At 39.4% G+C, this 24407-nt stretch overlaps 1 protein-coding gene across 3 annotated transcripts in view; it reads left to right on the top strand.

The window, feature by feature from the left end:
* Positions 1 to 24407, top strand: part of TGFBR3 (transforming growth factor beta receptor 3) — a 121966-nt gene that overhangs the window by 91349 nt on the left and 6210 nt on the right. For all 3 annotated transcript variants that reach the window (XM_040072376.2, XM_040072377.2, XM_040072379.2), the window contains exons 7-16: positions 1288 to 1435; positions 6150 to 6339; positions 7553 to 7869; positions 8557 to 8706; positions 10444 to 10575; positions 10824 to 10991; positions 13599 to 13898; positions 14364 to 14481; positions 18457 to 18492; positions 20460 to 20567. In XM_040072376.2, coding sequence (XP_039928310.1) covers positions 1288 to 1435; positions 6150 to 6339; positions 7553 to 7869; positions 8557 to 8706; positions 10444 to 10575; positions 10824 to 10991; positions 13599 to 13898; positions 14364 to 14481; positions 18457 to 18492; positions 20460 to 20567 — 1667 coding nt within the window. The remainder of the gene's footprint in view (positions 1 to 1287; positions 1436 to 6149; positions 6340 to 7552; positions 7870 to 8556; positions 8707 to 10443; positions 10576 to 10823; positions 10992 to 13598; positions 13899 to 14363; positions 14482 to 18456; positions 18493 to 20459; positions 20568 to 24407) is intronic.

Raw genomic sequence — 24407 nt, 5'->3', positions numbered from 1 at the left:
AGGAGATGGAGGTGGGAGGAGGTGGTGTTGTGAAAAGGATAATTATCATTGCAAGGTGTTGAGCCCAGAGGCTGATAATGTAGTGGAAGTGGAGTAGGTAACCCCAAATGAGGATGCAGCCCCAAACTGAACAGAGCTGATGGTAAGCATCATTCCAAGTCCCTTGTAGTGCTACACAGTGAAAGCCCTGGTTCCAAGCATTTAGCTTTGGATGATAGTACAATAGGAATTTACTTTTGAGATGATAACACTGTAAAAAGTTTGAATATTTTGCTCTTAAAAGTAAAAATAAACAAAAATACTAAGTAACTTTGTTCTTATATGTGTTACCACAGCTATCCTTACAAAGTTTGAATCCCTAAAGAAACATACAGAAGCTGAGCTGGGCGTGTGTAAAACTGCAGGAGGTGGATCAAAGGTCCCAAGACACACTAAATCTCAGTGTAGAATATTAGTTAGAAGCTATTACTTGGGTATGAGCACGTTCTTGTAATGTATGGCCCCATAAGATGGTTTGGAAGTACAGGTTTTTCTGTTGAATTGATTATTTTGCATTATGAGATGTTATTGATGGGTAAGAACCCATTTGTCTACTTATTTTACTGTGATCTTGAAAATCTGGATAGTTTTCATCTATTTTCCAGCAAGCAGTAGGCTGGACATCTGGGCTTTTTTCTTTTTAAATAAGTATATATCCAGAAGTAGTGGAAACTGAATACACTGCTTAATTCCTCAAAGCATGCAAGATCTTAAGCAAAATCATTCCACAATTTAACTGTTTAGGCAGAGACACCCCCCCCCCCCCCCCCCCCCCCAGTATAGTACTTGTGGTTTGGGTTGGGTTTTTTATGCGTGTGTGTTAACCGGCTTATCTTCTTTACTTCTTTTAAGGTGTTATTTTAAGTTGTAATACAGTTATAGCCAGAGGAAACTGAAGCAGTTATATTTAGGCACTGTCAGGGTGAAATAAGAAAATTACGTTTACTTTAGAAAGCAACCTGCCAGTCGTATAACTTACCTGCACTAAATAATAGGTGAATTGAGTAGCACACTTTTTGTAAATAAGAGACAATTTTTTTTTTTCCAGAAAGTACTCATTTCTGTTGTTATGCAAAATCACTTACGTGTATATGGAATAACAATCTGTTTTGCACATGTTGTGTTGCCTGGGATAATATCCAGCATTTTAATCAGCTGGCCAGACAGTGGAAACATGATGGATTGGAAGAAGGTTGATAGCTGAAAATTTCTGGCATTCAGTTCTAACTTTCTATTTTCCACATACAGTGCTCTCCAGGTGGATATAATCGTTGACATTAAACCATCTCAACCAGGCGCCAGGCTTGTCAGAGATGTCGTACTGCTCCTCAAGTGCAGAAAGCCTGTCAATTGGGTTATCAAGTCTCATGATGTCCAGGGAAAGCTGGAAGTGATTGTAAGTTAAGGCACTTTCATTTTTTGAGAGCTATCATAATGCAACAATATAATATGTATAAATATATATATAACATTTTATATATATAAATTTCATTTAAATGTGATGTAGTGCTAGACCATGTTGATTTCTAAATGTTTTCTCTTAGCTGCTTCTTTTTAATAATAACTGCATTTTAAGAAGTAAATGCATAAACTTTTTATTCTCATTAACTTTTAATATATTAGCTATAGAACCAATTAACACATTGCAGAAACCAAGTGGTTAGAGCAAGGATTCAGTCTGTCTTTTTGACTTCGGTTGAAGCACCCCGAACACAGAGTTGGATGTTCATCTCTCTTTTTGCTGTTGCTTTGGTGAATGGATCAACAGGTTCATGTCAGAAGTTGGAATGATGCCTTCCAGTGCAGAACAGATAACACTAGATATGCAGCACACACCCACATCCCTTTAGAAGTGGTAGTGGTTGTATCTATCCCTCTGGTTGTGGTAGTATCTATCCCTCTTCCCTGCCAGTACTTCTGTCTCCAGTCTTTGGTCAAATTGACCTCATCTCTCCTCAGACAGCAAAAAAAAATTATTTTTTTTAAAGTTAAAACCAGACTCTCTAAAGTTAAACTTCTAAAATTACTGGAGATGCTGATTCATGTTGATTTTTGGTACAGGCTTTGTGGCTTAACACCATTTCTACTAAGAGAATGCGTGTTCCCTTGCTCTGAAATAAATAAATAGAATTGAACTGATCTTGCAGCCTATAAATTTGTGGCCTATTTCTGTCTCAAGTGATCAGTTAAGAGCACATTGTACAGCTGAGCTGAGTGCTCTGGACCACCCAGTAGCCTCACGATTAGCAGTTTTGCAGCAATTCAGTTTTACTTTCAAACTCCAGTTCTTGGGATTTATAGGAATTTTACTTTGCTTAGTTGCTTTCTGCTTGTAATCTGTGCAGAGGAAATTCTGGTAGAATGCAAAGGCTAATTAATCTAAATCTTCTAAGAAAGTAGATTGGTAAGCAGGATTTCATATTAGCTTCTGAGAACGAAGGGAAATAAAATAAAGCTAATTTTGGTGTGGCTCCGAAAACTGAATGGAAAAATTATCTAAGCTGGGTGATGAAGTTCCCTTTTGATTCCTGACACACATTTATCTTACAGACAGCAAAGGATGCTCTGGTCATTCTGTAGGTCTGAAGTAGTCAGTCCTTAAAGAGAAAGGTCAAGGTTGGTTGCTGAGGATTAGCACTTTTTTAAGCAGACGGATGAAAAACAATGCTTGACTTCGAAGTTCCATTCTGGGTTATTACATAAAATTCACCACTGTGTATTTGAGCATATATGGACCTACTTGCACAGGATAGAGAGTTGTGCTTTAGTTCACACCATGCTAGGAGATAGCTCAATTTCACATCCATGAAGCCATCACTTTATGGACGATCAGTTTTCACAAGACAATTTATAGAGGTTTTTAAAATCCCTAAAATGCTGCGCTTGAATATAGAAAAGCAAGACTACTTTAAAAACTTTATTTCTAAAGTTCTTCTTTATTAATTATTGAGAATATAAGTAAAAAGTAAAATCAAAAATAGTTAATGTAATGACTGGCAGCAGGTAACATTTTATTTAGATTAACAAAAAGAGAAATACACTAAGTATATACAGAAATGTCAGTATCTTTACTACTTTATTTATATAGATGCTTTATTTTCTAAATGTGAGTTCATTTTCCTTTATTTTGAAGGGGGTAAGGGAGGGAACTAAACTCCCTTGTGTCATTAAAAAGGCCGCATATTCAGCATTTAGGATCTCTTCATATCTTTGTTAAGCTGAATGCCTTTCCAAGCCCAAATTTAGACAATGCATAAAAACATTACTAAGCAATTAGGTAATGTTTCACAATGTTCTTTTTATTAGTTGAAGCAGTTCCATGCACTTCAATTTTCCTAACTTCTTGCCCTCAGTATGAATTAGAATTGTCTTGAGGGGATTGGCAAGCTGAGAGGGAAAGGTTAGTGCTCAAACCCAGGACTGTAAGTTACTGAGGTCTAAGTTCACAGACAAAAAAAATGAAAAAGATGTTTTAGGTCATATAGCTCATCTCCCAGCTTGCTGTGTTTTTTAAAACTCTGAGAGAGGATGGACACAAACCCCAGTAAAACAGGAGTACTTTAGGTAAATTAACTGCACGTTATGTACGTGCAGTGCTTTCCTCCCGGGTTGTGTTAACTCCCGTGTTGGATCCTTACGTGCAGTGCTTGTGTGGTTCTGTGCCTGTACCTTGCTGTTCACATTGCTGCCTTTGCAGCTGGTGTCCCTCTGCAAAGCTGGGAACTGTGCAGTGAAGTTCCAGAAAGAAATTAAGTTTGTTGAGGGGCAGGGAATGAGAGAGGTGCAGTGCACAAAACAAACTGTTGAGGGTTTCGGAAGCTTGGAGGGACAGTTGTTTACCTGAGAACAACTGCCCATCACACTCTGAAATGGTGTCCAAGCTTGGAGGGACAGTTGTTTACCTGAGAACAACTGCCCACCACACTCTGAAATGGTGTCCAAGCTTGGAGGGACAGTTGTTTACCTGAGAACAGCTGCCCACCACACTCTGAAATGGTGTCCAAGCTTGGAGGGACAGTTGTTTACCTGAGAACAGCTGCCCACCACACTCTGAAATGGTGTCTTTTCTGAGTGGGCTGGTGGGGGCTCAGATTGCCTGCTTTTGATCCCTGTGGGTGAAAGTGTTGGCAGGGTAGGCAAGTGGAGGAAGGTCTATTCCTGCAAGCCCTCGTCGTTGCTTTTGTTTCAGTGAGGCGATGCAAGACTGAACAGTTACAGGCTCGGTGAGGAGTGGAGGGGTGTAAACAAGCCCTGGAAATGCTCGGGTGCCAGCCAGGACAGTAAAGTTTTGAGATAATATTTGTTCAGCTGTCTCCTCACGACAGAAAAGTAAAGAGATGCAGCAAAGTGGGGGTAGCATAATAACTCCTACCAGTCAAAGCTGGGTGGTAATATGAAAATACGTGACCAGTCGTGTCCAAATTTGCACATGTTGAAGATCAAAGATTAGTTGTTCCCAAAGAGTAGTAAGGCACTAAAATTAGGATACCTATTGCTCCATTTTTCTTTCTTATCATCAGTGGCCTTTGCTGAGCACTGATAACTGTTCTGGTAACATTATCCTCAAAACAGGCACTCTGTACTTAAAGTTATCTTTAACTTCAGTTGTGGAGCTCCAAGTGTTTAAAGGCTGCAGAGCTGGGTCTTTAGGAAGAAATGAGGGAGGGAGCTAAAGGTGCACTGTGCCATTCCATCCAGATTCTGTACATGCTTTATTCACTTTGTTCAGAACTCATTCTGATGTCAGGTAGAGAAGTGCAGTGAGCTCTCTGACCTGTGTAGCATGTTCATATGAGCACTGTCTAAGAGAGATCTCTCTAGTCAGCCTTCTGGTGTTCTAGAGTGACAGAGATTTAAGATTTGTTCACATGGAGGAAAAAACAGTGGAGATGAAAAGATGATGCAGCCTCTGTGATGGAGAAGGTAATTGAGCATGGGAATGAAAGTGTTTCTGGAACATTCCATGGTATCAGCTGCATTAGAAAGTGCATTTCAATCACATTGCAGAAATCATGGGAAAGTGGGTCATTGTGCCTTTCCTGCAGCATCTATGTTCAGCTTGTTCTGTAGCCATTGATGTGATTGTTATAGTGATAACAGTAATGTTGTGACTGTAAGAATAAACATATATGTGTTTAGCTTTGGTGTGATGAATACGTGTTAAAAATGCCAAGCTGCTGAATACAAGTTTGTGTAATACCAGTGAGTATTATCAAATTGCCCCTCTAACAGTGAGAGATACTTGTTGTGCTCCTTTGACTTGCTTGTTCGAGCAAAAAAAATTTGAAATTTTACAAAACATTTACAGGAAAATGAAAGCTAAGTGGTTGTGTGACTCATTTATTTAATAATAATTTATCATGTTCATTCATAAGGTCAGCACGTGCCTTTATGAGTTTGCTGTATCTGTGTATTTGTGTAAAGCTTGTATTGTTAATTTTAAAATCTTTTCATGTGCAGAAAGTATATGTTGTTTTTTTAAATAGTCTGGCCATGCATAAATGTGCATGCTCTCACTTACTGCTCTTTCGAGGGTTTACTGTTTAACAAACTCAGCGCTCTGGAGGAGGCACACAGCATTTCTAGGGTGAAGCTCATTCAGACACAGCCTGTCCTTGGTGCCAGCTGACTTACAGCATTAGCTGGTATCAGCTCTACTTCATGAGCACGCTTTTTGCCTTTTTCAGTAATGCTCAAAGGTTTTCCTTTATCCAACTTAAGTAATGCTCTAATCCAAGAAATTAAGGGAACACTTGAAAATTCATTAGTCATCTTGAGTTCATTTCAGGAGTAATTTCAGCTCAGTTTTGAGGAAAGTATGGCATTATACAAAAGCTTGTAAATATGTCTCCTTTAGGGATTAATAGTTTCTGATTGCCTTGATTTGTTGTTCTCCAGGCAGAGGCTGAGAGGAAGCAGGGGGTTCTTTTCCATCTGTGCAGCAGTTATGTGCCTAAGGTGGCAGGGTTTGGTTTATTCCCAGGTGTCCTCAGTTTGCTGTTATTTAGTAGATAAAACAGAATAAAAAAAGAGGGTTCAATCAGTGTCACTTTTCCATCATAAGTATCCTTAAGGGGTAAATCACAAACCAAGTTTTTCTTTATTCACAGACATCAAATAGTATTGGTTTTGGAAAAGAAACAGAACGATCGATGGCTATGAGTAAATCTGTAATACCTGACCTTCCCTCATCGCATGAGAGTTTGATCAAGTGGGCTTATGAGCATAATTATAGTCCAGTTATTTCCTACACAAAAGCACCTGTTGCTAACAGATTTCATCTGCAACTTGAAGATACAGGTAAGTTTGAAGATGGACTTTTAGCATATAGAAAAAACACGTCTTATGTTTCTAGGAATGCAATTATTTGGAAGGTGTTTTCTCAGTTTTGAAGCTTTGGTTTTGGCTGTTGCACTTCTTTTACTGCTTGTCATCAAGAATGCTGGTAATATCTATGAATGATGGTTACAAATAATAATCTATGGCTTTTTGATTAGAAAAGTCCAGGCAAAGTTGTGTTATTTTCTGAAATTTGGTGGAATTAAATGTTTATAGTTTATCCAATGCACAAGACTTCATAGCTGATGGTACCCAGTGTTCACTGAAATAGATGTCAGCAACTGGATAGCTTGTTAGTTAATAAATCCAGCTTTGCTTTTTTGTGTGTGTGTTTTTTCCAAAAGTATGAGCATAATGTTTCCTTGAGATGATTAAATAAACATTGAAACTGTTTACAGACATGAGTGACTTACCAAAAAAGTCTGAGCAAACAGTATAAACACAACTATTGAAAAAAATTGGGTATTCAGCCAAAGTAATTGCTGATGTAAAGCTGGGTATGGATACATTCTGGGTCCACTGAAGCTAGCAGAGTTGCATCTGTTTTTTTCACTAGTTCTGAGTTCCAACCACTAAAACTATTGTTTTACAATTTTAATAAAGCTTATGTTCACATTAATTTTCTCAATTGCTCTCTCATGGATTCTGTCTTCAGCAGTCACGTGTATAAGCCAAGAGATAGTTTTCTCATCTACTCACTATAAAGTTAACTCTTATTTAGCTTCATTCTGGTTTTGTAAGTAGTTTCACAACAGTAGTGACTGAATTTCTGATGGGTCAGGTAGTGGAAGAATTCAACCTAATGATTCGCACTTGGGCTCTTTCAGCAGTACCAAAATAGTATATTTGATGAATGTGACGTTTCTTTTACCTCTGTGGATCTTTGACGTATAATAGGTCGACTCATCAAAAGTTTATTTTCAGCTCTTGGTGAGAGAGATTTCTGACAGGGAATAAGTATACCAAGATTAGATGCCTCAGTAACAACTAAACTCTTACTTGTAGGAGTTGTGGCTACTTACCTGAAAAGTACAAAAATGGTGCTTTTATTGTCCTTCAGGAGCTCCCTTTATGGATAATATTTTTTTTGTATGAAAATCATTAGTTCTGGATACTTTTTAGGAGAAATATCTAATAAACTAATGTAGATTTGTTGTTCCTTTGTTTTTTTCAGAAGAGATGAATGATGAAGAAGACCATTCCCTTCCTCCAGAGCTGACAGAATTGCTGGGTGCTAATCCACTACCAGCTCCAAAGAATACCGATGGCCTGACTTTTCCATTTCACATTAACAGAGGAAGACATGACACAGTGGGAGAAGAAATCTTCCCATCCAGGCATTCAGTAGATACATTAATAAATCATGATTTCGGGCATTCCCTCTCAAAACATAAGGAACCTGAAGAAGTTCAGGGCAGTGCTGATATGGCACTGTCAGTAAAGTGTGATGACAAAGTTATGACAGTAGCTGTAGAAAAAGATTCTCTACAGGTTGGTGTGATATCTTGTTCTCAAAATTGGGGAGGCTTTTTTGGGCAAACCATTTTATTTGCATTTTGATTGAAAAAAATAAACATTTGAAGTCCTACAGCCATCAACACAACCCACCCAAAACAGTTTGGTGAGGAAACTACACTATAGATGTTCTTTGCCATAACTCAGAATTGTATTTTCTCTTCCCAACAATCTGGTGGTTTTTAGAGGGATTTCTGATTGAAGGTGTGCACGGTTGGTTCTGTCAAAAAGTTACTGTACTCGGCCGTCAGTCTCAGTTTTTAATTTCCAAAGTATTAAGAAGCTGCTTTTGGTAGCAGTGTGAGACCTAAATAGATCTAAAGATCTATCTTTACCATCTACCAGCTGACAGGTTGCTTGTGTCCAGTTGTATTGTGGAAAAGAGCCTGAAACAGATCAGCGTTTTAGCTCATTTCAGACCAAACAGAGCCAGCATTATTAACCAGCAGATTAATAATGAACCTGTTGTATCCTTTTTTTTCCATGTTACATTTATTCCTTGTCTGCCATGTATAACAGCATTTTGAGGGTGACCTTCCCTGGACGTCAGTCCAATGAACTTCACTTCCTCCTGTCAGCAGTCACGAACAGTGGCTGAAGTGCACTGAAGCAGGAGCTGAGCACAATGCTGCTGCAGCCCCTCACAAAGCGCCTTTGTTGCAGGCTGGCGGCTACACCCGCACAGAGCTCTCGCTGCTGGACCACTCCTGCAAGGCCAGGACCAACGGGACCCACTTCATCTTGGAATCTGCACTCAACAAATGTGGGACTCGGACAGCATATGTCTTGAACAAGATTGTTTATTTTAACTCCGTGAGTATTTTACAGGGGATCCACCTCCTGTACTGCACATCATAGCAGTACAAGGCAGCCAGTGTAGTTAGCTTTAGTCTTAGCAAAATGGAGACAACCTCATCCTTTCCTGCCTAGCTTAAACCTAGTTGCAGCCACCATCCCTGTATTCGAGGAGGTATGAAGGCTGCACATTCAGTGTGCTCCTGTGGTCAGATAGTATCCCAAAGGAAAACGGAGGAGCTGGAGTTAAATGCATTTTATGACATGGCTGCCCTTTGGGGACCATCTATCTGTACCAGTCTGGGAGGAGTTGCACTGGTGCTCCTGCGCAGCTTTGATCATCCACACGTGAGCAGCAATACACTTCTGTAAACAGAAATAGGAATGAAGTTTTGTAATTGCACAAAGCAATACCTTTTAATTCATATCCTGAATTAAGTGAAATTCTTTCCTTCTAAAATTACATGTGAAAAAAAGCTTTTCAAATGTGAAGAAATGACATTATTTTTTGCATGCTTTTCTCTTGGAATTTGAATTTATAATTTTTAGCAGTTGCTACACATAATGAAGGGACTCTTGAGTACTAGTATATGAGTGATGATGCAAAGGAGCCCATTTAGGTTGTAGGCAACTGCTTCCAGATTGGGTCAGCTTATGAGCCAGAGTACAATGCAGATATTCTGGGTTCAGAAGTAATGACACGTTTCTCTTGCTGAGCTCTCCAGTACATAGCAAATGATGGAAAGCCTGTGGTCCAACCCAAACACAGCTCAGGCAATCTGATCTGACCTTGCTTGGTTAAAAGTGTTCTGTGCTGGGGAGTCAGTAGCACCTAACTTTAGAAACAGTCCCAAACCAAGATAGAATCTTCGGTAAACGACAGAACAGCATGGGTCTGGAGCTGAATACTCTCATGGTCCCTGTGTTCTGTTATGGCACAAAGTAAAATTGGTTATTTACATCCTTTCCTTTCTCCACCGTGGTCTTTTAATAGTCTTGGCTGTACACTTGAACTCCAAATCACGTATGGGATTGTTCAAAATTTGGGAGCGTTTCTCCTGAAAAACAGACATCCTGCAGTGGAGTGTCAGAGGGTGTGTGTATGTCATTTTTTAGCAGTTGCTCTAAGTCTAAGAAAGCAAAGTTGAAGTCCTGGGAGGGAGGGAACTAGTTGAGAAAACTGCAAGCATAAAGAGGAAGAATGCAGAACACTGGAAAACAAAACCATAAATTTCCAGGTGAAGAAATGTGAAAAGGATGAAGAAAAAAAGGAGGGGGAAATTCAGTTAAAAAAAAGGGGGGGCGGGGGGGGTGAATGAAGAAGGAATATAATGGTTTTGGGTGTACATGTCTGAAAAAAAACGCTAATGACAGAAGAGAAAATCCTTTTGTGACCCTAACCTTTTTAGTGACTTTTTTATGAGTGCACTAAGGAGAACTGCAAGTAACAAAGTATCACTTTAGAAAGCCATTTCTTTTTTCGGTGTTGGCTATAGAAATACTAGAAATAGAATGGAAATGCTGAGCTGCTAATTCAGACACCAACACCCAGACTGGTGTCTTTCTTCACTGGCTCTGAATTCTGCAAAAAACTCGGTCATTCTTTGAATATAAGCTACATATGCTACATGCTTAGCACAAGGCTGGTGCTCTTCTTGTGGCCTTTGCATTGTTCTGAAGAGAGCAGAAAATAATCACCATGAGAGCGCTCGGTTATCACCTAATCTAATTTGTTTGCAATCCCTCTCTGTGCAGATTGTCATTCAGCTGTCAGCACCAGCTGAAGGCAGTGGCTTGGAAGATGACGACATGGAATCGGGTGATAATGGATTTCCAGGGGATGCTGATGAGGGAGAGGTGGCTTTCTCAAGCTGGCCTGAAATAGCGGTATGTTACCCTCAGGTTCACACCTGACAGTGAAGAAATACCTATTGTATTAAGCATTTCACATAAATTACATTATTGTCTAGAAATTAATTTGTCTTTTAACGCATTTCTTCTCACTACGGTTTCTTCTGACCCTGGTGAAGATTTGCACTAAGTAGATGTAACGTGGGCGGGCCCATATTGCACATAACAAATTTGTCCTACCACTCCTGACTGGTGATGTTGCTGTGGTTTTTTTCTCATTTTAGTTTAATTGCACACTGCACCAGCCAGAGGATGACAGAGGCATTTTCTGGCCTCCTGAACCACACATCACCAATGTGACCTTCAACATGGAGCTGTACAAAACCGATTTGTTCCTTGCTCCCTCCCAAGGACTTTTCTCTGTTGCCAGGAATGGGCCAGTATATGTAGAGGTAACAACCTGAGAAAACCTTCAAATTAACCAAAGGGTTTTGCAAGGCTGTACAGCTGAGCCAAATCTGTTCTTGTCAGTTGAAAGCTTTGGTTGGGCAGTTGGTTCAGGCCTCTGTGGTGGCTGCGGAGAACAGAAACTGTGGGATAAGTAGTAGGAAAATATTTTGGGTAACAAAACCCAATGGATTCTTGCAAAATGGATTAATTTAGCTTAGCAAGAACCACCATTTTATTTCTAAATCTGCTTTTCCCTTCCGAACTTAAAGGTGGTTTCTGAGCTCATGATCTGAGCTGGGTGTGTCCTGATGGGTTCATTTTATTTTATGTCTGAACCTACCTGATGCAGACATGCAAAAAAATTATTACGAATGTGTGTCTTTCATATGCTAGTGTTCCCAGGTTACACAGTTAATACAGATTCTGGTCTCTCCAATCTGCTTAAAAACATCAGTTATAATCCTTTTGAATGCTACACCATACGAGATCTAGCAGATTTAGATAAATAATACTAAAACAAAATCAACAGTCGGGTACCCTTGACTTGAGCTGTGTTTTGCACGTGATATTTCCATGGGTTGCTGAGTTGCTTATGAAATCTGTGGAATTTCACACCAAAAGAGTCAGTATTTTTAAAGTTAGCTATGTGAGCAGAATTCTGGATTTTCAAATAGTGGTGGACATTAATAAGTGCAGCTTTGGCAATGAAGGAGGATCACCAGTTTCTAGGCAAGTAAATGACAAGGTGTGAGCTATGGGTTTGTAAGACCGAGAAGAAGCAGCAGTGCTGTGCTGTGTTTCTCCTGCCCGAGCCAGTTCCTCTTTGGGAGCCCGTGTTGCACATGATAAGTCCAGTTACCCATTTGGGGCAGTTTTCTTCATGATTTCAGTCTGCTTTGTCTTTTCTTTGTTCCCTACCCAGTGAAAAGTACTTAAGACTGCTAAAGCAAAAATAAAGTCTGTCTGACTCAGTTAAGAATATTTTTGTAACAAACACTTAAAACCATCTGCTTCCTTCATGGATCTGGGATGAATCCCCCTGACTCTGAGCCCTCTGGAGCTGTTTATTCAGACAGATGTTCTGATTTCTTCATCACCTGTACTAGCAAAAGCCTTTTTAATCTGTTTATCTTTCTTGCACAGTGGAAAACATATCAGTTTTAAACTTCTGTGACTCCATTTTTTTAAGATGACACTGATTTTTGTTCTCCCTTTTTAAGTTTCTATTCTGCATTTATTACTAAAAAAAATATTTTTGGGGTTTGATAAATACATGTTTGATAATTTTTTAATCTCCTTTTTCCATGTTTGGTAAGGGGTTTTTTTGTGTGTGTTTGAATCTTTTGGATTCTGGGGTTTTTTTCTTTCTTCTTTGCTCTAATTTCATTACTGTATTTTGGTCTTTCACCTTCCTCCTGTGGTTCTTTTCTTTCCTTGAGCTATCATTCATCCTTTTATTTAATTACCTGTATTATGCCAATCCTACTTTCCATAATCTCTTTTTTAATTAGTTTACACCATCAGCTCGTTTCCTGTCAGTATCTGTGGATGACTTTTGTTCATCCATCTTTATTTCTGTTCTTTTTAGAAGATAGTCTTTCTTGCTTAGATGCTTCAGCACATCCCTTCATCTCTAATTTGATTGCTGCTCACATAAAGGAAAGAAAAAAGGAGAAATGCTTTTATTCACTGAAAAACCTCTAGCACCCAGAAATTACTGCATAGACCACACAATTTGGCAGGCTCTTCCTCAAAGATACATACAGCACATATGGATTGTGTTCATAATAAGGCACATTTCTTCTAAGAAGATTTCTTGTTTCAGTGGGCAGTGTTAATGGTTGGATAAATGCTTCTGCAGTTTATTGAGCAACATGCCTCATTTGTTACAAATTCCATTTATTTTTTTTCTTCTAATTATTCTGTAGCGTTTATTGTCTGCATTCCAATCCAGCTGAGCAACATCAGGGCATTGGAAGCTTTCAGTCTTAATTATTTTTCATAAAAGAATATGAATTTCAAACTTACAATAAGCTAAAAGGATCCTTTCACAAGAAATTACAGCTTTTTAGGAGGCTCCCTCAACCCCTCCAGTCCAGGAATACCACCCACACGTCAGACCATGACCTCCTCTCTGCCTTTGCATTCCTGTCTTGGCTGGGGGTGGATTCTCCGTTGTGTCTGTTGCTTTTATTTTATTTTATTTCTATTTTCATTATATTTTTAAACAGATACAAAACCATGGAATTAGTGATTGGTTTCCATGCAGCTCTGCTCTAGCCTGTGTGTCTGAGGGAGGCAGGGCCATCTCAGGTGGCAGACACAGACATTAACTGTAGGTCATATCTGGGGGGTGGGGTGTTCATCTGCTTTCAGAAAGATAAGGGATTGCTGTATTTATGCATGGTTATGCTACTAAACAGCTGCTGATTTTGAAACCACAGATTTTCTGTCTCTCAGTTTGACAGTTGACCCTTAACATTTAGCCTTCAAAATACTTCAGATTGGAAATGGCACTGGAAAACTGCTTATAAATTGCTGAAAATATTAATGAAATGTGAACTAAAAATGGCATTTCTGAGATCTTATTGTCTGTTTCTTTTATGCAGGTGTCTGTGACTAAAGCTGACAGATCGCTGGGCTTTGCTATTCAAACATGCTTTGTTTCCCCGTTTTCAAATCCAGATAGAATGTCTGACTATACCATTATAGAAAACATTTGTCCTAAAGATGAATCTGTTAAATTCTACAGTATTGAGAAAGAGAATTTCCCAATACCCCATGCACAGAAGGACAGAAAAAGATTTAGCTTTGTGTTCAAACCAATGTTCAACATCTCATTGCTCTTTCTTCACTGCGAGTTGACTTTATGTACAAATAAAGACAAAGATACTCAAGGACTGCCAAAGGTCAGTAATTAATTACATTTATCAAAACTTTTCATTTAGATGAAAACAATGTCTTTTTTTAATCTGAACTCTGAAGATAATAAATAGTTTTCTATTGAATTGTCTAATGAACATATCTCTAGGTTCCAGATTTTAATAGCTAAATGTTACTATACTCTGCATTTTTGACTGCATAATTTGCAGTTGCTGTTTAAATTTCATTAGGTGGCTACAAATAGAAATTGCTTTTTATTGAACAAGTGGTTCAAGTTTCTTTTCTATGCATATCCAAAGCACAAACAATGTGCTTTAATTCCCAAAGATATGCACTACATCGAATAATATTGTAATCTGGTTGCTACAAAAGAGAAGGTTGTTTGGAGGTTCTCCTTTTTTTGTCAGTTGTGTAGGGTAACTGGTTATGGGGCAGCTGTGCCACTGGCACACGGGTGACTCTGACCTCACGCTCTGTTCTTTGCACTCCAGTGCATTCCTCCTGATGAAGCTTGCACCTCTCTCAATGTGGATATGATCTTGGCCATGATGCACAACAAGAAAACCTTCACCAAGCCCCTGGTAATAATACATGAAGGAAAACAAGAAGGTATGAAAATGAGCTTGACCTGTTTAATAATGCTATATATATAAAATATTGTGTAACATACAGCCACTTGAAAAGAGGGAGTGCTAGGAGTATGGGACATGGTATAACCTTGTGGTGGTACTGTGTCTGTAAGGTGGAACTTGTTAGGACACTTCCCTGGCAGCAGTCATCAGGCCAAGTCGTAGCCATTTTTTAACCACTCTTGTTCTCTGGACATGTGGGTTTGCTGAGCCTTGAGAGAGGAATACTCAAAGTAGTACAAAATAACATGGGTTTGGAAGTGTGAATGTAGCAGTAGCACTTGGAGCAATTTCTTGTTGCCCAGAGATCAAAGGCAGTGTTCTGCTCCCTGTTGTGTCCTTTATTTATTGTGTTTGTAAATATAAATTTATGAATTGTAACAATGGAATTGCAAAGTATTGAGGATGTTAAAGCCTGATAAGTTTGTAAGGCGAAGAGGTGGCCCCTGGAGACTCATTAGATTCTTAAACTATGAAGAGCAAAGGATAGAATGCACAAAGGGGCTCCACTTTGGTGGGACTTGTTTGAATATGTAATCTTTTTTGGGGAAAAAAAGTGTGGTTAGTAACTGCTTGAAGGAGTTGGAGAAACTGAAGTGCATTATGAGGTAATGCCAAACAGCATGATGAAATCTTATTCTAGTTTAAGAATATTGCCCTGTAAGTGATGGGAAGTAAGAACTGTTCTCATAATTTCATTTAATTCAAAAGTTTTTCTTAGTAGATCATTCTGACAACAGCATCAGTCACGTTTTGATGCAGTCGTAGAAGAAAATATGTGCATTTATCTTTTTGTATTTGCATTGAAGTTTCATAAGAAGCTTCAGTGGCTTCCCATACACATCAAAATCTTCTAACGGTGTCCAAAAGCTGTTTGACCTCTGGAATGCTTTTCAGAGACCATCAAAAGGATGGGGATCAGGAGTCCTTTAACCTCTGTTTTACAGTGTGTGCTGTTAATCTTTGAACAATTTAAAGTTCAGATACAGCATTGCTAGGGGACATAGGCAACAGCTGTTTCTGTCTAACTCTGCAAGTCAGCTCATATTTAGTTGGGAGGGGTTTTAACAAAATTGTTAATACAGATCAAATCCACTATGAATTAAAGCCAGGTATTTCATCTATCGCTGTTACAATTAAAACTGTGCTTTGGGCCTAACTCTGGACTTTCATTTTGCTCAGCTCTGGTATTATTTCAGTAGGTTTTCTATTGGGAATGAGCAAATCCTGTAACTGAAATTCAGCTTTCAGTAAACAGACTCGTGCTTCAGCTCTCTGGTCCTTATGATGTGTGGAGCATTGTGCGCAGCTCCCATCTCGGGCTCCACTCAGAATGTTGTCTTTGTCAGAGGCACAAGGTCTCAGTGTGCAAAGACAAGCTAAATTTATAAGGATTAGTTACAAGACGACAGTGTGATTGGGTATTTTGTTGCATTGTGGGTGATTTAGTAAAATTGTGGGACGCTTGGTGGAAATCTCCCCAGCATATCCCAGTTTTCAGACATAATACGAAGTGGCACATTAACAGTGTAGCTTTGCTGGTGTGCAGTTGTTCTGCCGTGCATCAAAACCCTTCTTAAAGCCAAATGCCATTGTTGGCCACTACGTGAACCTAAGATTTGGAGAAGAAATTATATCACGTTGTTGAAGACGAGAATTCACCTCTCAGAGGTGGTGTTCTTCATTTTCTTTGATGTGAGCAGAAGCAGCTTTCGCTATTGCAAGCCACGCTCTGTGAGGTGCTGCCCCTGGTTCTCCTCATTAACCCACATGTGGGAGTCATGTGCTTGACATTTCAAAAGTCAGAACAAACTGGTCATTGCAAAGGCACTTTTTTTCTTCAGACAAGCTTATAACTGTCCTTGCCTGTATTAGAAATCACAGTACTATAGCTAAGTGAGAATTTGCAGTAGATCCCAATGGAAGTGTTTAAAACCTAATTCCCTGTCACATACATTCTCTTTGCATTCCTGCATTTCCCCGTGCTCTCCCCCACTCCCAGAAAAGCACGTGGATGGCCATTTATATGCTAGGAAATAAATCTTCTGTGGGAAAAAAATCTACCAGTGTTGTCCAGATTTTTGCTAAGTGCAGAAACCTTAGTTTATTATTTCTACAGCAGAAAGAGACAGGTCATAGAAAGAAGGTGAAAAGGGTAATTAACAAGTGCCTCTATTGTACAAAGGTATGGAAAATTATGACAGTTCTAAAGGCTGGCAGCACTTGTATTTAAATTAGATGGTTTTTGTAGACTTCGATGATTCTCACTGCTTCTGAATTGCTCTGAGCAAATCACAATAAAATATGTGTAAGAACTGGATGACTGAAGAGAATTGATAATAAGCTACACAGCTTATCATTAGCTGATTTCACATTCTCTGTAGAGAGGCCAGTGATAGAAATAGCATGGCAAATTCAATTTCCCCTCAACTCAGAAGGCATTTTGTTGGCACTTGCGGTATGCCAGTGGAGTGTTTGGACAATCTGATGGTGCCCTTACCCATGTTTGTACTTTTCCGTGCTCCTTGGTTTCAGTCCAGCCCTCCTCACAGATCTTACATTCAGCTACACTGTTGCTGTTACGTGCACTTGATAACTTTCCAGATTATTTGTGCATGCACCACGCCACACACCCCTCTGTGTCCTCACCTGTGTCCTACTCTGTTCCACCTGTTTCCTCTCATCTGCCAAAAGTGTTAAGAGATACTAAACATGTTAGAACAAGATACAATAACACAGTTTAAGAATAAAATGCTTTTTTGGATTTTGTAGGCACACGTGTCTCAAGGCCTAATGGTCCAAAGGATATTGCTGGATGTTTGGTGCTGCCATCTGGGTTTTACAAGTTAGAAGCATAGTCTTACTTAATAACACTTCAAATAAACGAATATATTTATTTTCAGTATTTTTGGGCTGTTATGTTTGCATAGAAATTAAGTAAACTATTTTTTTCCAGTTGCTAAAGATACAAAAACAATTATTGTGAAACACAGTCTTATCAAATCCTTTTACATCTGTTGCACTAATCGCACTCAGATATGCCAGAATATAAATGAAATCCTGGAGTTTCTGAGTAATCCAGAATCAAACTGCAGCTAACCAAACAGGTCCCCGTGTCTGAAGCCAGAATTTCTAGCTCTTGTGCTTGAGGTGGCACTCTTGGAGAAAGATAAGAGAGCCAATTAAGAAAAAGGAGGGGAAAATCTTCATTTTTAAACATTTGTTTACTTGTCTCTTTCTGTTACAGGGTGATATCTTCATCACTAGGATGATGATATTTGGTATTCTTGCCTAGAATAATAGCTTTGATCTTTGAACAATACCTTTGATCTTTTATTTCTTACATATAATAATAAATATTTTAAAACCCCTTCCCCCCCAGAAAAAACTCCACACAACTTCCAAGACAGAATGCAATGTAGGACTCAGGAAAATGGGTGAATCAACACATATTCTTGCAATTTGGACAAAGCAATATGTATTGTGCTATAAAACTCACTGTTCTTTAGCGAGAGTTTGCTTTCGTGTGTGTGTGATTTAGTGTGCTGTTTTCTCATATTTATGGTTAGTGAGTGGTCAGATGGATGCAATCACCTTAGTGCAATCTTTGTTCCTTCACAATCTGAACTTTGAGTTCCACAAAAGGGTAACCAGAGTTACTGTGGGTCACACCTGATGACATCTGATTTGGGAAAGGTTGCAGTGTGTTCGCCAGCAAAATATATGGTGCGTGAACTGTACTCTAGATAGAGTCCCTTGAGGAATAATTCATATAGGAACAGAATTTTTATGAGATGAGTGAGGTTACTGAATTTGTTCTGCTTTTCCTGAAATTCATGGTTTGTAAAAATTACAGTTAATGTCTTTCTGTCAGATCAGAACCTGCATAGTTTGTAAGCTGCTTGTGGAACTCTATATGATTAATGTTTTGTGCATTTTCTTTGTTTTAAATTAGATCCTTCCCTTCCAAAGCCAAACGTGAGACAGCCACGTAAGTAACTCTTAAAGCAATCTCTTTCAATTTTTAAACGTTTGTCTACAAAGCATTGGTTAAATTAAGAAAACTCTCTTCAAGCTTTCTGAGTGTGCGTGTGTTTGATTCAGAGACAGAACAGAATTGACTGTACTGTTGATTGAGATGTTCTCATCAGTGTTCAGAGGAGGACTGTGACCTTTTCTGTTTGTGAAAATCAGGTTTGGGGAAACAGCACTGAGAGTCTCAGCCTTAGCAAGTTCAGGTGCTGGTGTGTGTGTGTCCCCCTCTCTGCTGAGGCCACTGCTTCCCAACACCAGTGCTAGAGCAGCAGTGCCATCCCCCAGAGCTTCTGTGCCCTACCTGTGTCCTATTTCAGCCTCTCTCCTGCCCTGCACCAGCACTTACAGGCCACGCTTAGATGAGGTCACTGCCTTGATACGGATTAATTTCTTGGGTTTTAATGTTATCTTGGTGAAGTGAATTAATCAGGGTCGATTAATGACCCAGAAAAGGAAAGAAGCAACACTGGAAGAAAATAAATAGGAAGGTGCAGACGATGTGCAGCCAAAAGCAAGAATAAATGGAGAAAAGGGAGATTTAAAGTGGAAGTGTGAAGAAGGTTTTTCTTCTGCTCCTGTGTCTGTGTCTTCAAGACTTAAATTTGTTCAGAATAGCAAAGGTAGTGAGCAATTATGCTTCTGCCACTTCTCCATGCAACTTTCTTCTCTCCACTATGTTTCCTTCTAAGAGGAGAGGACATTGACTGGTGCCTGGTGGAAAAAAACAGTTTAGACTTTGTGTTTGCATTTGGATGACTAGGAGTAGCCAGAGGAACCAGAAACAGTCTCATAGAAAAAAAATGAAAGAAAAACCTTCCAAGACACTATCAATCAGGTGTTATATATACCAACTAGTTCACAAACACCCAGAAATGGGTCCTAAAGGCCCTTGCCAACAGGAGCTGCTGGAGGAGACTTTTGTAAAAAAGGATGAGGGATGTCCTTAGGGACATCTGCTGGATGCAGGATGTGTAAAGTGAGGGTGTTGGTTGTGTTCTGAGAACTGAAAATTCCACTGAAGGATACTACTAAGATCCAGTCAGCTCATTTCCTGGCCAGCATAGTCAGTAAAATGTTATTCACTGGCCTAGAGCGATTTTCTGCACTAGGAGATACTAAAAATACTAAAACTAGAAATCGGTTTTTTAAGAAGAAATTTCCCCCAAAGATTGCTGAATGATTATTAGTTTTTTAGTAGTTCTAATTACCAAAAAGAAAAACACAGAGGTGAAAAATTTTTCTGGATGGATGGTTAGCACTGGGGGAGGGGGGGAAATACATCCAGGAACCAAATGCTGTTACCCTTGAAATGGTCCTACAAAAGGGCCTCTCCCCTAGAAAGTGATTTACGTGTGTATGTGCTTCTATTTTTGTGATCTGGAATTAATTTCAGTTATTGAAAGCGTTGCCAAATGTGAAAAACAATTGTTTCTATTTATGTTTTCGCTGACTTTTTGCTGGCATCTCTTCCCTCTTAACAGCAGTTCCGTTCTCCACCTAGATCTCAGACTGAACTTGAGGAGATGTAGGGGAAAGTTTGCTTGAATGTTAGGCCATTGAAATGAAAAGCATTTTTGCCAAACATCTCAGCCTTTTTAAAACACACTTTAAAGATAAATGAGTACTTAATTGAAAGCAAGTTATTAACAGCCAACTGAAAATGCTTAATTTTTGCAACGTTTTCCAGATTAGGGTGTGCTGAGCTGGAGTTTTACTTTGTGATTGTTGGTTGGACCGAAGCCACTCTGAAAGCATCACTTTCATTTCCTTGATGCAAATCTGCCAGTCTGTTTCTCAAAGCGGTGCTTAGTTAACTATGAAATTTTAAAAAGCTCTTCCATGAAAGAGCCAGGGTGAATTTTTGTAAAATGGTATCTGCCTCTGAAAATAACAAGTGCCTGTGCTGTGTGTTTCCCTGAGCAGCTGTGCTGTACGGGCTGGACACGCTGACCGTGGTGGGCATCGCCTTCGCGGCGTTCGTCATCGGAGCGCTGCTGACCGGAGCGCTCTGGTTCATCTACTCGCGCACAGGTACGGCCGGGGCCCCGCGGGCTCCCCTGAACCACGGCACGGGCAAGGGAGACACATCTGCCTGTCCTGGCCTTTTTTATTTTCTTGCTCTCTCTTCTTACTCAGGAGTTTTCCAGCAGCTCCTCCCATGAGCCTCCATTGCGTATCAGCCGAGCGAAACCCACCCTTCCCTAAAGGGAGATGTTATGTGTTATGGTTTAAAATTTGCTTAAATAATTTTAAACATAAGTGTTGAAAACTCATGTGGGACATGAGTAAAACTGAGTATTTCTGGCTTGTGTATTATCATTAGTAACATCTCTGTATTTCAAATTTAGTTAATATTTCAGTTAATGGACCCCTTTTGGTTCCCATACTACTTTTTAAACTTTTTTTTTTGCAGTTACTACATTAGGCTGACGTGTACAAGAAGTGGGCCAAATGGTTAAGAGAATGCTTTATCTAAACTGACATATTCTGAGTATAACTAGACTTGAAAAATTTTGGGGGGCCTTGATTACAAAGAATTTTTGCCACAATTATTTATTCCTTCATTCTGTAACTACTATTTTCAATTGCTAGAAGTCACATGTAATTTAAATTGTGTGCAACCAAATACTTAGGAATGTGTTTGAATTGGTGTAGCCTCTATGCACAGATAATTTTCCATTGTCTCCTTAGAATTTTTTCCCATGCTAAACTAAATTAGCAAAAATGGAATAATGTATTGAAAGAAGAGGGTGTTTGAGAAGCTTTCTCTTGCATGCCCCAGACGAGGACTGGACACTGATTGAGCCTTGATTTCCAGCATGTGACCTTGGCTGCTTAGCGGTATCTCAGGATCCTTAGAGTATTCTGGGCTCCCGGCTACTTCCACTTGCAACCTTTTGGGACCCTACCAAGGTCTGGGAGGTGGGAAAAATGTGAGATCAATAGCTCCAAGCCTGTGCAGCTCTGGAGCACTGAAATTTGCCTGTAGCCCACTGCAGGGTTTGTGTTTTTTTTTTTTTCTGGCATCTAAAACCTCATGGAAGCTATTTAGGAGTGAGAATCCATCCCTGTTGGGTCAGAGCTTCTGTAAATATTATGACCTAGGAGCTTATGTTAATTTGGAAATAAAAACTGTGGTGTTTTTTCCAGTTGGCAGTGCAGCAATTTTGTATAAGCAGTTTAATACTTCTCAGTGCATCAGCTGTGTATGAAACTTGTTTGGAATTGAAGCAAACATGGAAAATTTAAAGGTTGTGATAATCTGTATAAATTGTATCATTCTGTCTCATATAAGTGCTGAAACGTGGAAGAAAAGTAAGTGTTATTTCAGTGAGTAAATGGGAAGTTAAGTAATTCCCATATCAATAACCTTTATTAACAAAAAAATAATAACTTACTGTTAAATTAATACCTTTGGTCCTGCATTTGTGGAATGTCAATCTGTATCCACATACAGAACCATCTATAGACACATGTTGTGTGTCAGTACTTGAGGAGCGCTGGGAAGCCAACATAAGTCCTTCAGCAACAGTGGGATTTGGACCAATCCTATTAAAAGAATTACATTAGCAAGGTACATCAGTCATGGTGACCACATCCATGTAGTGGAGAGGGCAGCTGCTCTGGGTTTCATCTTTAAGAGATGAAAGTAAGTGGAGAAAAAGGCCAGACAAAAAGTAATAAATGATTATGAGAAAGAAAGGGAACTCTGCAATTTAACAGATTAAAGAATCACAGAAATGATAAAAATTATGTAGGAAGTTTTCTGGTTCAGGTTTTCAAAGGGCTGTGAAAGTGCACCTATGTTCCTGTGCACATAATTTTTCTGTGCATAGTGTCTTGTACCTACAAAGCATAACTTGCAGCAGAGTGCAGCGAAGGCTCTGGCAGGCACAGTCTCTTAGAGGACAACTGCTGTGGCAGACAAGATAATCCAGCTGCAGTGGAAACATTTTAGAGCTCGCTGCAGGCTTTTATTAACTTGAGGAGGGGAAGAAAAAATAATCTACATTTCATCTACAGAGTGGCTGTCTTTTGCCATTAGAGAATTTATGCGTTGCTGAATTGTGTTCTGAAATCTCATCTTTTCTTGTAAGTAGTACTGGGTTTCCAAGACATGACTTAGATGAAAGGTTGGAAAATATGAGTTCATTGTAAAACTCTGTTTTGCTGATACTCAGAGCACAGATAAAAGCTACTGCTGGTGGAGAATGGCAGCTTGGGATGTGTGAAGTAAGTTATTTTTGTTGCTGTAGTGCTATGTGCAATGCAGCAAAAGGCCACCTTTTTGCCAGTAGTAAGATTTGCTGATAGACTTTTATCATTATGTCTCTGCTGCTAACAGAGAAAGTGTTACATGAATGAGCTCTTTTATTTGTCTAGGCCATTAGCATTAAAACCTCAAGCAAGTTATAGCAGAAAGGAACTACAAAATAAGTAGAATTTCATCTCCAGATATTGAGCAAGGATTGTTGTGTTGTCATGTGGGGCTTTTGCTAATTTCAGTCATGAAAAATTTCTGCCAAAGCATCACAGCTGTGCTTTAGAAAATTCTAGATTTTCCGAAGCAATTCATCACGGAGTAGAGATGTCATATGATACACGGGTAGTAAGAGAAGAGAGAGGGAAAGCTAATATCAGAACAACAGAGGAGGAATTTTAGTTGACTTGTCTGCAAAAAGACTGTACTTTTGATCCATTCCCTGGTCAGTAAAAGGGCATGAAAGGTGTTGGTGCTGCCTGGAGAGGATCCAAGAACTAAGGGAAATACCAGATTTAATTTGCCACAAGTAACCTCATTTATCTAGGGGTCTTGTGAAGAAGCAAAAATTTTGCAGTGTGCATGAATGCAGAAACTCTTCATAATTTAACCATATAAATATGTATCAGTGTAATACATGTCTTAGTAGGGATCACTGAGTATGTTTAGGAGAGACAGGCACAAGCCTGATTAGTTAATGAGACCGTTAAACCTCGTGAAGTGTGTTAAAGAAAACATCCGTCCCTGCGTTCTCTTAGGAAGCGCGCTTCCCTTCTTCAGGCGGTGTTGCAAGTTAAGAGGATAAAGTGTTCCAAAATCTGAGAAGTTAAAAGTGTCCCTCCTCCCCCACTTCTCCCTTTTTTATGGCATCTGATTTAAAGTAAACACACATAGCAACCAATTATATTTGGCAAATGGAGATAGAAAAGCAAACATTCAGACTTCCTGGACAGGGAGTACAACTGGCAGCTTTCCTAAGTGTGAATAATAAAGTGCATGTTGTCGCGTTCAGATGGGTAAAAGCTTGTTTACTGTCAATAGATGAGATGTGTCCATTCTGAGCAGTTTTGGTTTGGTAACATGAGATACATGAAGCTGTTTACATGCAAGAGACAGATGGAGAAGGCCTCTTCAGTGATCGTTTACATTTCTTTACATCATTTTTTTGAATGCTCTTTTAAAAAAAGCTTTGCTACGGTTTAGCTAGGTGTTGAGGAAATAAAATACAGGAAAAGTCAGCCAGTCCAGATGTAGTTGCTAGGCTGTGGGTTCATAACATCGCCACGATTTGGATTTTCTCTTTTCTTGAGAACATTGAGAATTTGTTATTGTTCAAGAAGCGACTGTGGTGCATCAGAGCTGCTGATGTGCTCTAGAAATGAGGCGCTGCAGAGGCCATTACAGTGGAAGGAAGGGGTCTTCCAACCCAAACAGAAGGGAGGGTGCCTCCTGGGACACTTTCCAGAGGAGTCAGGAGGGGAGCGTGAGCCGTTGGGCTTGCTGGGACTGCGGCACTGCGCTTTCGCTTTGCCATAAAATTAAAACGTGTTTGGCTTACAAATGAAGTTATGTTTAAATGCATGCAGATTGTATTGATGTGCTGAGGCTGA

Source organism: Hirundo rustica, chromosome 9 (assembly GCF_015227805.2).
Source record: "Hirundo rustica isolate bHirRus1 chromosome 9, bHirRus1.pri.v3, whole genome shotgun sequence".
NCBI lineage: Eukaryota > Metazoa > Chordata > Aves > Passeriformes > Hirundinidae > Hirundo > Hirundo rustica.
Note: the sequence above shows the minus strand (reverse complement) of the source record. Positions and strands in the feature narration are given on the sequence as shown.